The sequence below is a fragment of the Populus trichocarpa genome, chromosome 16 (assembly GCF_000002775.5).
Source record: "Populus trichocarpa isolate Nisqually-1 chromosome 16, P.trichocarpa_v4.1, whole genome shotgun sequence".
NCBI lineage: Eukaryota > Viridiplantae > Streptophyta > Magnoliopsida > Malpighiales > Salicaceae > Populus > Populus trichocarpa.
This window is the reverse complement of record NC_037300.2, coordinates 5,008,237-5,019,696: the sequence shown is the minus strand read 5'-3', so window position 1 is coordinate 5,019,696 and position 11,460 is coordinate 5,008,237. Positions and strand designations below refer to the sequence as shown.

Here is an 11,460-nt window from a genome sequence, read left to right as displayed (position 1 = left end):
TATATATTCATTTTTTTATCAGAAAACAAAATATTCAACCCGCGACAAAGCACTAATCAAATACCTAATAAACACTTTAAATAAATGTCATACACCATAATCTAGTTACTGGAGATATTTTAGAGAGAGAGGGGGAGATTTTTTTTTTTTGATTAATGTGGGTGTCCGGATCAGTTTATGCGCATCTCGACTAATCTCACGGGCCCTGAAGTTAACGACCATGTAAAACTTCAGTGGTCCTGAAATTTATGAGACTCAAACATATAATTTTAAAAAAATAAATTTAGAGTTTAATCAATTGAGTTATACCCCTCATGATTGAGGATGAGGGGGAGATGTTCATGGTGACACCCAAATTAGAGGATTACTCTGGTAGTCTGATGTGATATGCAGCACTTACATTCTTGAAAATGGACTAATGGCACCATTAAGGGGACACAATAATATTTGTACGGACATGTGTACTAGGTTATAAGATCACTTCCAATAGAACATAAATTGTAAACGAAAGATTAAGATCTGACAAAACACAGCGACATGAACTAAGAAATTAGAGAATGAACAACAACAATAATCAAATATATATATATATATATATGTTGTAGATATCATGCAACAGGTTCTGTTTGAATTTTAAATCCATCTAAAGTCACAATCATTTATGATTACTTTTGCACTTCGATTCCAGTATCGAAACTTCCTTGGCATTATAACATTTTCTTAATCAAAATCATTAATACAGCAATACTACATAGTCCTAGCTAGAACATGATCTGCGCGCGCTAAATCCAACAGAAACTTGGCTTCAAAATTAAAGTTACTAGCTGATAATGCACTTGAAAAGGACATTGGAAGGTCCCAAGTTTGGTTGCACCCATAAATCCAGTTTTTCTTTCTTTTTCTTTTTTAAGAGGAAGCTACCCGTTTGGAGTTTAATGCCAAGCCCCCCCGTTTCGTATTGTGTTTTAGATGGGTCGGGTAAAAATTATTTATTTTTAAATTGTTTTGATATATTAATATTAAAAATAATTTTTTTAAAATTTTAATTTAATACATTTCTACAAAAAAAAAAAAAACTTTAAAAATCTATCACTATCACATTTCCAACCATATTTAAAAACAAACTATTATCATAAATAAAATAAACAAATAAATCTAAACTTTTAAATGTCCAAGTCAACAATCTACCTATATTTCTATTATTTAAAAAATCTAGAGGACAATAATTGGTAACGTTTTTAGGAATTGATATTTTCTGTTCAGTGAAGTGACATTGGAGGCTGCCTTAAAGGAAATTCTGTCAAGAAATTTATTTCTTTTGCTCCAATGTCAATCCTCTATTTGAATTATTGGGCTTTCAAATTGACCTGTTCTCCTAATTTTCACGAAGGAAGACATTCAATGCAACAGCAAGTACTGCATTATCAGTTTCTTCAATTCACATGGGACATAAGTATATATATTACCTTGGAGGTAGTAAATATTATCATCTGTATAGTAATTACCTTGCAGCTTTTTTCACTGGCTGCGCGCAGATCAGTTAATGTCAGCCTGAAGACATTCAATTGCAGAGTTATTGCTAAATTTGATATGGGGAATCATGGGATGACTGCTGGGTGTTCTTAGATCACGGTAGAAACAATATATTTTTTAAAAAATATATTAAAATAACATGCAAAATAATCTAAACATATAAAAAATTTGATTTTGTTTACAGCTACAAACAAGGCCTTGGAAATTTAATAACACGGCACAGATCCCCTTTGACATTATAATAAACCCTATAATAATTTCCCACTGAAACCACATATTGTTTACCTGACGAACATCTTGAACGTGTCTTGTTTGCACACCAGTCCTATTAACATCTCAAAGCTCATTCTTGACTATTATTGATTCTGATGGCGATAGAACTGCTTTCTGATCTAGATCAGGCCTGGCTACAACAACGAAAGGTTGTTGTTGAGAATTGATTAACTGGTCATGTACTGAAGACCTTTTCTTCTTTATTTATTAATTAAAGTTATTACCTCTTAAAAAATCTCTAGCTACACAGCTAGCTCTCAACCCCTTTATTTTATATTTCCAATAGAGGAATAATTTGGAGGCCCCCCCCTTCCCTCCCCCAGAGGGGCTGTTTGAAGAAGAACAGCGGGAAAATAGACAAGTGTTAGGAGCAGATACCAGAAAATTCTTCCATAACGAAGATATGTAGTTTGTTTTCAATAATTTTAGCCAAAAGAAGGAACAGTAAAAACAGGGAGAACCTATGGCTAGGCAGGGCCCATATATTTTGTCTACCTTGATGCAAATGCATGCACTTGGATTGATCCGCTATTGAATTTTGCTTTTTAATACCATATTCTAAATTTTTATACACACATATATACAATAATATATGTATTTAATACAGGATGGAAATTGGTATAATTAATATCCATAGGTACGTATATATTTGAAAATTGGAGGTGCTGTGGTGATTGGCTCTGTGTTCCCTGGTGATTCAATTGCTTTATCTTCATTCTCCGTCGTCCAACCACAAGAATTATACCCAAAAAAAGAAAATAAAAGTAAAGAAAGAAGAAGAAAAAACAAAAATGTGAAGAAGACAGAGATATTTATTATTGAATTGAACAAAAGGGACCACCCTCCACCCACATCCAGCTCTCATCATCATCATCGTCATCTTTTCTTTATAATTTTCATTTACCAAGTTTTTGGGTTTTGAAAGGAGGCGTCTCCTAGCTAGTTTTTCAGCTCTTTTGACACCCTTTGATGAAATCTCAATTATTATTGTTTTCTTTTCTTTCTTTTTATATATAACACACTTACTACATGCGTATAGATCCCCTCTCTCTCTCACACACATGCTCGAACACTAAAAAAGAAAGGAAAAAAAAAAAGGGTTCTTTGTGGCTCATCAAAGTTTGCCTGAGGCATCGAATGATTTGAAAAGGAAAGGTCAAATCACAGAAGCTCCCTGGTTTTGATCTATTCGCAGCAGGTACCTCACTCAAAAGCCATAAAAGAGAGAGAGAGAGAGGGAGGGAGGGAGAAGGTGTCCATAGAAGTATACTATAAGATATGGTCCTCATCAAAGTGCAGAACTGATAGATAACAACCTCTCATGATATATACTACACACTCCCACTACCAATCAAGAAAAACATGCTACTAGCGCATGAATTAACTAGTCAAAGTAATTTCCTTTCTAGCCTAATTTATTTATTTTTTTTTTTGAATTTTTTTGGTAATAAAATGGGGGGTTCAAAAATATTATTATGTGTGGATAATGAGTGAATAAAGAAGGGTATCTTTTTCCCAGCCTTTTTAACCCCATCTTTCTCTTGACATCTCTTTTTCCTTTTCAAAGGGGGAAGTTGCAGAGATTTGAGTCTGACAGAGGTCTTTCCTCTTAAGTAGTGAAGAGACTGTTCAATCCATAGATAGATCATACAAGAGACAGGTGGGTGTGTGCTCCTTTGTGTTTTTCATGTATACACACACACACACACACACACACGCACATATTTGTCCTCCCTTTCCTTTTCTTGTGTATTTTAGCCCCAACTGTTTATCGTTAGTTCTCTCTCCTTCTCTCACAATTCATGGGCTTCAAGTCATTGTAAGTGAAAAATTGTTCCTTCCCCTTGAAGTTCAGATGATCATGAAGCACGTGCACACTCAGATTTCCATTACAACAGGTTCCAATTATATAAAAACCTGAGACTATAATCAATTCTCGCCTCTCTCTCTCTCTCTCTTTCAATCTCTGCAGTCTGCACTATCCCCCCCCCCTCTCTCTCTCTCTCTGTCTCAATATCTATATATAAACAACACCTTTCCGTTTTCCACTCCTTACCCTTTTATTTTCTAACTCTTTCTTCTTCTAGATGTTGATACTCGAGCTCTATAGAAGATGAAAACATGTAAACATTAACGAACAATAATTCTTTTCAAATCTTGATTTGATCGCACTGTTCATAAATTAATTTGTATAATTTATGAACAAGAATTCTTCACTTAATTCAAAGCTTTCTGAATTCGTTCCTCATGCATCCTCTTCTTGATTCACAGGCTTCGAGTAACAAGAGGTCATCACTACACTTTCTGTGAAACTCCCATATATTTGATAAACACTTGGTCTTTGATGGGCTGATCAGAAATTCCACTCTCATAAAGAAGGTAAGTAACATAAAGAACTCATTGAATTATATACTGGGCACTACTGTGTCTGCATGTATGTAGAAAGATGAGGGGTAGTGTGTATTTATTTCTGTGTGTGTCTTTAGATTTGATATTTGGATGTGAAGGCTAATTAACTAACGTGGTCTCTTTTCAAGTGTAGATACAAAGACTGCACATAGTTTTTCGAGAAAACCAATCCGATGGCGACATACTTTCATGGGAATCCTGATTTCCAAGCAGCTGCAGCATCAGCAGAAGGTCTCCAAACTCTTGTTCTTATGAACCCTACTTATGTCCAATATTCCAACACCCCTCCACCACCACCTTCCAACAACTTTGTATTCCTCAACGCCGCTGCTTCTGCTGCTGCTTCCAACAGCCTCTCTCCTCAACCCCACCTCTCGGGCCACGCGCCACCCAACACCCAACAATTCGTTGGCATCCCTTTGGACCCTAACTCCCATGACGCTTCCACTTTGCATGGACTTATTCCGCGTATCCATTACAATCTTTACAATCCAATTGACCCTCCACCGACCGCGCGTGATACACCACGCGCTCAGCAAGGTCTGTCTTTGAGCCTCTCCTCACAAAAGCAAGGCTGTTTTGGATCGCAGGCTCAAACTGTATCTGGTGAAGATATAAGGGTGTCCGGTGGGTCGGTGTCATCAGGCTCGGGTGTGACAAATGGGGTTCTGGGTATGCAAGGGGTGTTGCTGAGCTCAAAGTACTTGAAGGCTGCTCAAGAGCTACTTGATGAGGTTGTTAGCGTGAATAATAATGATATTAAGAGTGAATTGTCAAAGAGGAGTAATGGGATTGGTAGTAACACTAGTAACAAAGTGGTTGGAGAATCATTAGCCGGAGAAGGGTCTGGTGGAGGAGAAGTAAGTGGGAAGCGTGGACCGGAGCTTTCCACTGCCGAGAGGCAGGAAATTCAGATGAAGAAGGCTAAACTTATCAGCATGCTTGATGAGGTACGCAGTTTATACGTGTAGATATATGTGTTGTTTTCAATTGGTGTGTTAACAATTTGTGTTGGCTAGGTTTTGATGAGTTAGTTTTGAAAATGAAGTTTACAGTTTCTTGGAATGTTCTTGATTGTGTCAAGTAAAATATTGGCTGAGATCAGTTGGATTAAAGTTAGGTCTCTATCACTGTACGAAACCCATCAAATGAAACTGAGTCCAAATCTCAGTCAGCTGGTGTTGTATTCAACTTGATAATATCTACCCTGTTATGAAAGCAGATACTTTTATTCATTCTTGTTTTTTATTATCTGCAGGTGGAGCAAAGGTACAGGCAGTATCATCACCAGATGCAGATTGTGATTTCCTCGTTTGAGCAAGCAGCAGGAATTGGTTCTGCTAAGACATATACAGCCCTTGCGCTGAAAACAATCTCCAAGCAGTTTAGGTGCTTGAAGGATGCAATAACAGGTCAAATTAAAGCTGCAAACAAAAGCTTAGGTGAAGAGGATTGCTTGGGAGGAAAGATTGAAGGTTCAAGGCTCAAATTTGTCGATCATCACCTTAGGCAACAGCGTGCACTTCAGCAGTTGGGAATGATCCAGCACAATGCTTGGAGACCACAGAGAGGATTGCCTGAAAGATCAGTTTCACTTCTCCGTGCTTGGCTCTTCGAACACTTTCTCCACCCGTAAGCATATTTTGCCCTTTCCTATTGATGACTAGTTTCATGTAGATAATCGTAGTTGTTTTACATGATCCAACAAAAATTCCTGAATTCTAGGTTTTGGTCCGTTTTTATTCATGTCTGATTTGTGAACCTTTCATGTTTCAGCTATCCCAAGGATTCAGACAAGCACATGCTCGCAAAACAAACAGGACTCACGAGGAGCCAGGTATGAACCATCTCCTGCATTTTTTAGCATTTCAATCGCAGCTGTGGAAATTCTTATATTCGAATCGCAGCTTTGGAAATTCTTATATTGTGTGTCTGCTACTGCACAGGTGTCTAATTGGTTCATAAACGCTCGAGTTCGACTTTGGAAGCCGATGGTAGAAGAAATGTACACGGAGGAAATTAAGGAACAAGAACAGGATGGATCAGAGGACAAAACAAGCAAGAGTGATCACAATGAAGATTCTGCTTCTCGGTCAGTTCTTCAAGAGAAAGGTTCGGCGAGCGAAAATCAAACTAGAAATTTCAAGTCCTTGGACAATTCACCAGATGCTCCTTCTGAGATCTCAATGCCGACAGCTTCAACATCTCCTGTTGGAGGAAATGTCCGAAACCAGTCTGGGTTTTCCTTTATAGGATCATCAGAATTAGAAGGGATCACACAAAGGAGCCCGAAGAAACGAAGAAGCAATGATTTCATACAGTCCTCAACTAGTGTGCCATCCATAAACATGGACATCAAGCCTGGTGAGGCAAATGATGAGCAGGTTTCTGTAAAATTCGGCAGTGAGAGGCAGAGTAGGGATGGCTACTCATTCATGGGAGGTCAAACCAACTTCATTGGAGGTTTTGGGCAATACCCAATTGGTGAAATTGGGAGGTTTGATGGCGAGCAGTTTACACCAAGGTTTTCTGGCAATGGTGTTTCTCTCTCTCTCGGGTTACCACATTGTGAAAACCTCTCCTTATCAGGCACTCACCAAACTTTTCTTCCTAACCAAAACATTCAACTGGGAAGAAGAGTAGAAATTGGTGAGCCAAATGAGTTTGGAGCCATAAACACATCCACGCCTCACTCTTCAACTGCATACGAGAGCATCGACATTCAGAACCGAAAGAGGTTTTTAGCACAACTGTTGCCAGACTTTGTGGCCTGATATATTAGGAAAAAGAGGTGGAGGCTTCAGGATCTCTTTTCACTATTTGTTGCTGTTCCATCTATAACTAGGGAACAATGAAAATGCATGGTAGTGTAAAGAAAGAAGAAAACTCACTTTAGTATAGGTCTACACTTTGAGTTCTTAGACAGCTTAGGATTTAAGATTATATAGTTGAGATTGTATATTATTTTTGTAAGTTTTGAATATGGATGATAGATGGCTTGGTGTCATAAGAGTTAGCTATTGGGGTATACCAATATAGTATATTGATTGTGAGCAATCCTGATGTCACTATGTATTTCATCAAATAAAGACAAGTATGTATGAACTGTGACGCTCAGTTGATCGCTAGCTACACACAGGATGTGAGATTTAAGAATGGGATGCTGCAGACATCAGTAGCGATATTTTTCCTTAAAATCAATAGGCTAACATCATCTAGAAACGATACAGTGGAAGAAAACCACTTTTATATCTACTTTTAGTGCTGTCAGGGGAGAGCTTTCTGGAGCATAAACATCATAGGTCTCATTCAAACAAAGTTTTCAAAGATAAGTCAGGAGTGGTTGCAGAATATGATTTTCTGATGCTGGGAATTTTGATAGCTAGATGAGGAACCCCAAAAGGCACTCTGCTAGAGAAAAGTCGGGATAAAAAAGTAGGTTGAAAAATAAAGTCAAAAGGAGCAAGAACACATGCAAAAATAACTGATCCAGACGGTCCAAAATCATATTACTCAATAGAAGAAGAAAAGTAACGAAACTATTGTTTATTAGGTAGATTTAGATAAGGCAATGGGGTATATTGCAGATTTGTCTTTGTTTACAAGGATTGCTTCTTTGCCAAGGATACTGAATCCTCAACTACTACCCATAATTGTCCAACACGGATGAGGTTTTCTCATATCACGAATTATATTCTTTTAGAAAGGTCGTTCCTTGCCCTGAACTACTGGGGGCAATAGGCGAATAGCCTAATTACTTGGTTATTATTTTTGTACGTACTCAACAAAAACCCTCAGAGAAATAATTCCAAATTTAAGGTTCGTCAAACTTCTTTCCATGGCAGAAGAGTTGGTGTTTTAAGAAGGAAAAACATGTAAATCAACGTAATGAAAGTGTTCTAAGATTGATAAAGCTTGAGTAAGGCCTTCAATTACAAAGTAATCTAGTAAATGATAAATAAACAGATGAAAATTGGCATGAGCAAAATTGGAACATCTGATAGAACAAGCCCCGAAGATTTTTGAAAGTTTAATTACAATAGAATTAGTGGTAGTCACAATTATAGATTACAGTCAAACAGAATCGGCCTAATGTAGAATGTAACTTCACACTTGGATGATAAGCTAAAATATAGGGCACCTAGTTTAGGGGTCTCTTTTCAGTGAAACTTTATAAATCATACCCTAATCTTTGCAAAGGATAGAAAAATGAATTCTTGAAAAATTTAAGTAATTAAGTGAAGTTATAAAATATAATTTATATTATTCTTTAATGTATTTTTTCGAGTAAAAAATATTGGATTTGAAAAACTTGTATGGACTCAAAATACTTTATACAATTAATTTTTTCAAATAAAAAAGAAATGATAAGATTTAAACTTGTAACTGTTTAATCAGTAAAACTTGATATTATATTAAAAAATCATCTTAACTTATATTAAAATTTTATGCTGTTAGATGAGATTTTAAAATTTTGATTTATATTATTATGTAATTAAGCGACATCATTAATCTAGGCCTAACAAAAAGATGAAAAACAAATTATCAAAGTGTGGCCTTGCCATGGCTACCCAGTGTGTCTTCTAACCTTCTGTTTGCAACCTTGGACCTGTAACACCACACCTCAATTGCCTCGGTGAAGTCTGGATAACGAATATGCTCATTTCCTAACCATTCAGTCAAAATCTCTGCCTGGTCTTCTGATGGCAGCGCAAGAACCATTGAAACAAATGTGGATCTAAGGAATTCCATAGCTCACTATCAATCGTAAGTTCTGGAGCATCCTCGGCATTAGTTGTGGCAGAATCAATTAATGCTTTGGTAACCATCACAAATGGATGCCAAACCTTCACCAAGTGAAGCCGTTTTGCAGTAGGAAGAATAACAATGCCATATCCTATTGCTTCTAAAACCTTTGCTGCCACCTCTACAACCTTCGACTTTGTCTCAATAATTTTGGCTTCTGAACTAGCTTGCTCAACTACCTGAACTAGCTTCAATTTATTGACAAATTCCTTCATGATTACCAACTTATTTAATATCTAGCAAGCCAATGACAAATCTGATAGATATGATTGAAAAGATTGCATTTTCTCTTTCTCATTAGCTGATTCCACAGGATCACATAACAAAGCTTCTAACATATTGTTAAATCTGGTGAACAGTCCCTTCACACATTCTTTTGCTTCAAATTTGACCTCCTCATCAACTGTCAATAGAGGGGCATCATCATCCTCAGTCAGCGTGTACACATGCTGCTCTTGTGCAGAAGTTTCAAGATCATTCATGGGTGAAGGAGATAATGAAATGGCAAATTTAATATCTGACAGCTGATGGATTGACTGGTTGGAAATGGGCCAGAATTGGTTGCGCTTTTGATCCCATGCGTGGTATGATTTTTAGGATCTCCTCCTCCTCAGCTTTTTCCCAGGGCATTGCTTGCATGTAGTTCACACAAGCAGTAACAATTTGAAAAAATCTACAGCCAGATGAAGAATGCCAAGGGCATTCTTCACACCATGCCACAAGCCTCCCAAGGAACCATCTATAACAACATAGAGAAGTTGAAGAAAATTGACATGGTGATCGAAGTCTGATTCTTGGCAGTAAACTTCAACACAGCTCCATGAGTCAATGATCTGGCAAGTAGGCCAGTTCTCAGAATGGCTGTCAGCATACCAAGATATTAGAATGACGCCAAAACCAATTATCTCGGTCTTCCTGTGTTTGGAATTGGACAACAACATCTCTGGTTGAGCAATCACCAATCCTACCTGGCTCTTTCATGTAAGTAAATATTGAATCAACAGAAATCATAAACAGAGTTAAGTTCATTGTACAACTAAAAGAATCAGAAATAGCTGAGGGAATGAAACATAGCCATGATAGAAACAAATCAATTACAGTCATTCAGCAGGATTACATGCATTATTGAACTATGGCAAGACAAATTCACGGAACCATACAACATCAGTGTGGTTCAATCAGATTGTCACTACAAGGAGGGATGGCGCACCTCTCAAAAGAAAATCACATAGCCTTGGATTTCACCTCTTATATATTCTCATTGCACTGAATTTCAACACTTGATGTCACAGACTTAATTGAACCAAACTGCTAGAATAGAACCTGAGTAGCTTAAAGGAATTGCAGATTGAAATGGTCTAAAACTTGATTAGTTGAGCTCTAAGAGCATCATTAACTAAGTTACATATATCAATCCTTTCAGTAAATAGAAAATGGTATAAATTAAACCCAAATAACAGAATGGCTCGGCTCTCTGAAACTTAAATTGATCCAAGATTCATTCAAACTTGAGACAAAAATATAAAAACATCATCTTTCCAAAGATAGACTTCGCAGCTCTAGTTTCATAGCTACTCGTTCTTCATCTAAAGAAATTGAAGATTAAAAAAGGCCCTGACATTCTATCAAAACAGGCTATTATAAAACAACCCCAAATATGAATTGGGCATACATTTTCACCCTCAACTTTCAAAATCACGTTTCAATTTATTTTTTCTAGCTACCCACTTGACCAAGTTTCTATCTTGTTCCCAGACTGACATCAACTATAAGCAAATTCTTGAGGTAATAATGAACAGAATTATTAGTGAGTGAAGAACCAGATATCAATGAACAAAATTACAAAGAAAAATAACAAGTTATCATAAAAAACTACACAACCTTTATTTTATTCCTCGTTTTCTTGATTTCGCATTCACAGATAACCTGGTAAAGCCTCTCTTACTCTGCTCACTCTGTCGAGGATACTTTGGTTTCTTTATTTGCAAGTAACAAAGTGAGTGCTTGGGAGTATAATACAGGATGCTTTTCTAAAAAAAAATTATTCTAAAATATATATAAACAAAAATTTAAACAAAAAATACAAATTTTAAAAAACTAAAACGTGTTCTCAAACAACCTCTCGAAGTCTAGTCCAGCCTAGAAAATCTATGAAGTATGGGCAAGCCATGAAAGCTCAATATTTAAATTCTTGCTGGGTAAAATAGAAACAGGTGGATCTAGACCAAGTATTTGGGCTTTCGGTTTGACTACTCTTGCATGAAAGAAGCTAATCCAACCGAAGTCTAGTCCACTTGGCGAGCCGCAAAGGTACTTGCTGCTCTTCTAGCGACATGCATATAGAAACGAGTCATTTACCCAGGTATTTCTATGGTATTTTCAAGTCTCAATTAAAGAATTTTAGAAAGGAAAGTGTCATGCTGTCAATGTAATTTTCCC

General features: G+C 36.8%; 1 protein-coding gene and 1 pseudogene across 6 annotated transcripts; one reads left to right on the top strand and one right to left on the bottom strand.

The window, feature by feature from the left end:
• The first annotated feature begins 2,769 nt into the window (after nucleotides 1-2,769).
• Nucleotides 2,770-7,320, top strand: LOC7488090 (BEL1-like homeodomain protein 1). 6 transcript variants are annotated; one of them, XM_024587474.2, is made up of 8 exons: nucleotides 2,770-3,004; nucleotides 3,374-3,466; nucleotides 3,662-3,704; nucleotides 4,078-4,185; nucleotides 4,349-5,165; nucleotides 5,474-5,847; nucleotides 5,992-6,052; nucleotides 6,162-7,320. In XM_024587474.2, exons 5-8 carry the CDS (start codon nucleotides 4,389-4,391, stop codon nucleotides 6,987-6,989), a joined length of 2,040 nt encoding a protein of 679 aa, XP_024443242.1. In that variant the 5' UTR covers nucleotides 2,770-3,004; nucleotides 3,374-3,466; nucleotides 3,662-3,704; nucleotides 4,078-4,185; nucleotides 4,349-4,388; the 3' UTR covers nucleotides 6,990-7,320. The 6 variants fall into 6 exon arrangements, with proteins under 6 accessions (XP_024443242.1, XP_024443239.1, XP_024443238.1 ...); XM_024587471.2 differs by having other exon boundaries at nucleotides 2,770-3,199; XM_024587470.2 differs by lacking the exon at nucleotides 3,662-3,704.
• Nucleotides 7,321-8,727: 1,407 nt separating this feature from the next.
• On the bottom strand, nucleotides 8,728-10,631 carry LOC18106181 (BTB/POZ domain-containing protein At3g05675-like; annotated as a pseudogene).
• Nucleotides 10,632-11,460: the final 829 nt, after the last annotated feature.

Coding starts and splice junctions, on each gene's coding strand:
- LOC7488090 (XM_024587470.2), top strand. CDS start 4,389: ATGGCGACATACTTTCATGGGAATCCTGATTTCCAAGCAGCTGCAGCA. Junction 5,848..5,991: donor TTCGAACACTTTCTCCACCC/GTAAGCATATTT, acceptor TTCATGTTTCAG/CTATCCCAAGGATTCAGACA. Junction 6,053..6,161: donor CAGGACTCACGAGGAGCCAG/GTATGAACCATC, acceptor GCTACTGCACAG/GTGTCTAATTGGTTCATAAA.